Consider the following 6,170-nt stretch of genomic DNA (forward strand, 5'->3'; position numbering starts at 1 on the left):
ACAAATAATAATTTTTTTTGACACTACTTGTTTGTGAAAATATTTTTATTTTTATCTTTTATTTTTAAATATTTATAAAATAAATAATAATAAAAAAAATTGACACTTCTTGTTCGTGAAAATAATTTTATTTTTATCTTTAATGTTTAAATTATTATAAAATAAGTAATAAAAAAAAAATTTCACACTGCTTTTATTTTTTATTTTAATTTTAAATTATTATAAAATGACACATTGTTCCCACTTTTTAAAAATTATATAGAAAATTTGGAATTTTTTTTTATTACTTTCTAGATATTTGACTTCTTACTTTGAGCATGGGACTTTGAAATTGGATCTTAGACTTTGATTTACATTGATTATTCATAGAGTTTTTTTTTTTCCAAATCTACATAAATCAAATCCAAATCCAAATCCAAATCCCAAATTCATAATACACCATACTCTATAATTTTTTTAGAGAATTAAAAAGTAAGTTATTTTTGTACTTATTTTGAAATCTAAAAATAAAAAAAAATGAAAACTATTTTACACAATTAAACAAATTTTTTATTTTCTGCCTTTGTTGATACAACTCTTGAAAAACTATAAAAAAGAAAAATATTTTTCACAACGAAACGGGTGTTTGTTTTCAACAAGATATGAAAATGCCATGTATGCAATAATACGACGTTTCTAATGAGGACGTGACTAGCTAGCATTCCAAATTATTTTTAGCAGTGTTTACAAACAAAGTACCATGTGTTTTTGCAATAATCGACGATGGGAAAACAATATGATGAAGTGAACGGTTATTATTTTTGAATTGAACCATTAATATAATTACGTGGTAAGAATGGAAGGAATCTCTTCAGATATGGTGCCCAAGACACAAGCATTGGTGTCGGGGAAGAACTCAATCCCTGAAAATGGTATAATCCTTCCATCCTTGCCGACTTCAATTGGGTAACGCAATAGGTGTCCAGGCAAGTCATCATCAAACGTTTCGCTTGCATAGAGATTCCAATTCTCTTCTGCCATTTTGTTTACTTTCTGAACACATTCCAAAGTCTCTGCACGGATGAAGATGTTGTCCAACACTCTAAGGTGTTCCCACCACAACGCCATTCGAAAACCATAGATTTGACCCATTATTGATTGATCCTGACTAGTTGGTAAGTGATGTGGTTGATAACCTCCCATTGCTATCTCAGAATCTCTTGCACCATCCATCGACCTTTGGTTGATATTTGCAGATCCAATGATTATGTATTCATCGTCAACTGAAAAAAATAAATAAAAAATAAAAATACACGTTACAAGAAAGATATATATATTTTTGAAAGAACCCAAAGATTAATGTTTGGATCGGATGGAACATTTTTTAGAAAGAACTTTTGCTCTTGAAGTTTTAATTAATTTTAAGACATTTTGGATTTCCAAGTATGCTAGATTGGAAAGCCATTTCATGCTTACCTATCATCATCTTTGAATGAACATAAATCATGAAGCGTCGGGCTTGCTGAGCTCTACTATAGTTAGTGCCAGGTTCTGGTGCCATTGGTGCTCGATATTCTTCATCTCTAATTGTTTCTCGATTCCCAAGACAAAAAAATGTCAAATAGTCCCTAGGATTTTCATCGAGTCCTTCGTTTTGAAGTGCGAGAGTGATATCATAATACATCATCTCCATTGTCCTCCGCTGCCAATCAAGTATAGCTTGAACAGAAGCACTCTCAGGAATACCTTCCGGCCACATTGGAATGACAATGTAAACTACAAATCTTTCCCTTGCCTTAATCTTACTAACAATCTTGAGTGAGAGTTCTTTTGGTATAAGATGTAAGGCACCAATGTCTTCCACCTTGATATCATTTGATTTCCAACTAAAGGAGCTACCAAGGAAATATTGATTTTCAATGTAAATGAAATTCTTTGCCCTTCGAATGGCATTGATATAAGCATCTTGAATACTTCGATCGATGACATTGTCCTTGCCACTAAATAGTCCTAGTTCAGTCGCATGCTCGGGCTCATGGGGAAAGCCAAAAGCTGCCCCTCCATCGATGGATCGAAATAATTGAACATTCCATGTTTCTTGGTTATCTAATAATACAACTGGTGAAGGACGAATAATGAATTTATATAGTTCATTGAGTGGAATAAGTGTCTCATCCCCTACTTGCTTCTTCCATCTTTGCTCGAAATTGTACAAAACATCCCAAGCAATAGGCCCCTCTAGTCGACAGTGAATGTCATGCCAAGGCTCCCTTGGACCACCTTTTCTAATCGAAGAGTTGGCAAAGTTGGGTTGATGGAAATCATGATAATGAATTGTTTTTAATGTTCTGAACAAGGAATGCTCTTGCGTATCATACCTCCCATCACAAAGATCAATGCCTCCAATAAAAGTCACTATCCTCCTCTTTTCTAGTCCCCCATTGGCAATTTCACTATCAACTACTACTATCTTTTGATGGTGTGTGAACATAGTAGAAATCTCTACCCCTTGAATTACGCTTCTTCCGTCATCGGGATTACGAGGGCATAAAACGCAGTGCACCTTTGAATTTCGAAAGTAGTCTGCCGTTTCTTGGTCATGGGTTGCCATCAAACCATCCTTCTTTAATAGTTCAATTGAAGATAAATCATCCCAAATAAGAACAAGAACTTTTACTCCTTCATTTGCCTTCTTCTTCAACAACCCACCCAACATAATATTTCCATTCGACCTTGGTCTTTGTTCATCCCTAATCAAGGTGATTTTAGTATACACACTCCACCCTGCTATGTAAATCAAGTATTTTGCATCATTGATTGCATCAAAGATATCCTCCCAGCATCTATGATTCACATGGTACTTGTCTCCAGAAAGAAAGACCTTAGGTATAGAATCACTTGGAATATGGGCATCTTGGTAAAGAGAAACATTGCAACCTCGCCTTTGCATGAAAAATGTGTGAGGAACACCTTCAAATTCAGGACTAGAAATTCCTCGAGACCAATTCTTATCTTGGCTAACACTAATAAATTGTAGCCTAACATGGATCTTAGAGCCTCCATGTATCGGATTAAACTTTTCATCCAAAATATCAACCCAATCGTCTACCTCGTGCTCATTTATGATCTTTGCAACAGGTACATAAGCTCTTCCGATGAGGAATGCTCCTACAGGTTTATCATCTTTGATGGTGAATACAACATCAGAAACCAAATGGGCACAGTAGATGCGAAAGGACTCATTCCATTGGGGGTTGGAGGGTTCATTTTCTATCATTCTGGTACGCCCAACTCTAGCTTTCTGTAGATCGATTGTTGCATAGAGTCTAGGACCAGCAATCTCCAAATATTTTTGAAAATGTTAGATGAAAGTTTCTTTTGAAAAAATAAAGTAAATGAAAGATAAGAGGATTAACTTGGAAATGCTAGAAGAAGTACCTCGCATTGGCATAACATCAACTTCTTGGCTTGGTATAATAATCCTCTCTTTTTCTTTCATGCACCAATATTAGTTTCAAAATTTCAATAGCAAGGTAAAAAATATAAAGGGTGAAAAAGTTAAAACCATAAAATGATCCTAAGAATAAATAATGTCCCAATTAATCTGTTAGTCTATTGGAGTAAGTTAGAAGCCTTGATTTAAGTAAAAGACATATATAAAAATGCTAGTGGCAATGTGTGTGTGTGTGTGTGTATTTATTTATATAATTTGAATAGTCACAATGAAAAATATGTAAAAAGGAAATACAAAGTCCACAACTAACATCCTGTCCGCTCCCACCAAGAGAAAAAAAAAACAATCAAACAAACAAGAAAGGCCTAATTTGTATTTGGAAGCATGAATTTTGTAACTCAGAATTGGATTTTGACAAAATATTAATACAATTTTATATCACATTGTATCTAAAATGTAATATTCAAATTTAATTCTAACTCTAATATTACATTTTGTTTATGGGACAATTATTCTTAAGAAAAAGATAGAATACAACGAGAAATTTATAAATAAAGATAATAGTTATTCCTTATCTATTCATTTTATTCCTTCTAACATGGAATATGAAAATAAATATTTTGATCCCATGGTGGAATAGTCAGTTCCTTGTTATGGATCATCAACTTTTTTTTTTTTGCGTTGTTATTTATTTTATGGTAATAATATATTAACTATAAATTATCAAACTCTTCTATTATAACTACCCTTATTCTTAAAAATAGACATTTTTTTGAGTGAAATGTAATATAAGTTTTATTTTCCAAGCATTACGAGACTCGTTGTGACTATTAATTACCTTTACTAATCCAAGTATAATGCCATAATAGATCTTCCTACTTTTGGTCATTAGGTAGACAAAGAAAAGAATCTCTCTATATATAGATATATCGATACACTAGAAGACACCACGATATGCACAGGAGAACGTCATAAAATAAAACCAAAAAACAGCTCAATTGTAAGGTTTAAGACTTGTAATTAGACATAATCTATCAAAAACTTGACAAGAGTTGCATAATTTTTTACCCTATTAGAATTAACATAGCTTGCATTATTCAAAAAACAGCATGAAATTTCAAAATACCACAAAGTTCGACAATAAAATTTATTAAGTAAAGATTATAAAACTTTGACATTATCCCTTTTATATTTTAAGTAATCAATAAATTTAACTATGTTATAAGATTACCATAAAATAAAATTTTCATATAATTTATTTAATAATTTAGTATCAAGATGAACCATTATCTTTTTAAAATTTTTGGTCTAGGGCCAAAAGCAGAGCCACAGAAAGGGCATAACACTTCCCCAGCCCAAGCATGTACCTTCAAACCAAAAAAAAAAGGTTCTTTAGAATGACCAATATAATAAGTAGAACCCACCAAATCGTGCCAACTAGTTAACACATTGATTTAGGAAATTACAGGGTGTTAAATGTAAGAATTTATTTTGTTGTTTTGCTGAAATTATAGGATGTTTAATTATCACGATCTTCACATATAATATAAATTATATTAAATTTTATTTAAATTCATCCAAATTCAAATTGAAGATCCGAAATCTATATTTTCAAATACGACACAAATGTAGAGAACATGATAAATAAATGTATCCTCCCGATTCTAAGGATAATTTTAATTAAGTACTTCTTAAAGAAACATTCTATATTTCGGTATAAAAGCCAAGGTATTTTAATAATTATTCAAACCATCATATCAAAATCTTTTGACCATTTTGTTTTACTAATTCACATCAGAGATTTTATGTGATTTGTAATATGTTATTTATTCAATATCCTCTAAAATGAATTCCTTGATTGGGAGGGATTGAACCCTCTGGTCTCAGAATGAGGAGGCAGGAGGAGCCAATACTATACGGCAATACATACATGTGTTGCAAGTAATACATATATATATATATATATATATATATATATATATATATATGTAGTCCAGGCGAAGCCATGGTGAGAATTAGAATAGCATTATACCTTGCCGTGGGTATTAAAACCGCAGCAGCCGCCAGTATGCAGCCTGTCGATCCCATATATTGTTGCATAAAGCGTCCCATGCAGCATAATTGGTTCCATCGTTCCTCACTCTCTGGGCAATCTTATTAACAAAACCTAGCTAGAACCGAACGCGCCACTAGTCTTCTGATCACTTTTCTTTTTTCTGATGGGTTAATTATCCAAGCTTCTTTCTCTCTCTCTCTCTCTCTCTCTCTCCCTCTGTGTATATATATAAGAGAGAGAGAGAGAGAGAGAGAGAGAGAGAGAATCAGAAGCAAATATTTGGTTGAAGGAAGGGATATCTTGAGGGGATTCAGCGAAGCCACCTAGCTAGCTTCATTATCGACGTTCATTCATTAGTGTTGGAAAACTTTGCTTCGAGAAATTGAAAGAAATCTGAAATAAATTGAACGAGGGGTTCACGTACAGAGTGGAAGTTCCACGGGATTTGAAATTCCCAGCAGCCCCTTTGCCCAGAAACTAAGAATATCTTCCTTGTCTTTCATCCGCCAACTTTTTACAATTCCAAAAGCCCAGAGACAAAAAAGAAAAGAAAAGAAAAGGAACTCCACTTATCTTAGGCTTGCCTTATAGTTGACATATAAAGATCAAGGTCAAATGTAGGCTGAGTTAAAATTAATTGGGTCATTAGTGACTGATTTATGTAAAACAATTTAACCCATT

At 32.8% G+C, this 6,170-nt stretch overlaps 1 protein-coding gene across 2 annotated transcripts; it reads right to left on the reverse strand.

The window, feature by feature from the left end:
- Window positions 1–698: 698 nt before the first annotated feature.
- LOC131151589 (phospholipase D alpha 1-like) lies at window positions 699–5,564 on the reverse strand. 2 transcript variants are annotated; one of them, XM_058102836.1, is made up of 3 exons: window positions 5,466–5,564; window positions 1,456–3,319; window positions 699–1,262 (listed from the first exon to the last, which is right to left on the reverse strand). In XM_058102836.1, the coding sequence occupies exons 1-3, from the start codon at window positions 5,562–5,564 to the stop codon at window positions 823–825; spliced, it is 2,403 nt and encodes an 800-aa protein (XP_057958819.1). In that variant the 3' UTR covers window positions 699–822. The 2 variants fall into 2 exon arrangements, with proteins under 2 accessions (XP_057958819.1, XP_057958820.1); XM_058102837.1 differs by lacking the exon at window positions 5,466–5,564 and adding an exon at window positions 3,418–3,439.
- Between the last annotated feature and the right edge of the window lie 606 nt (window positions 5,565–6,170).

Source organism: Malania oleifera, chromosome 3 (genome assembly GCF_029873635.1).
Source record: "Malania oleifera isolate guangnan ecotype guangnan chromosome 3, ASM2987363v1, whole genome shotgun sequence".
NCBI lineage: Eukaryota > Viridiplantae > Streptophyta > Magnoliopsida > Santalales > Ximeniaceae > Malania > Malania oleifera.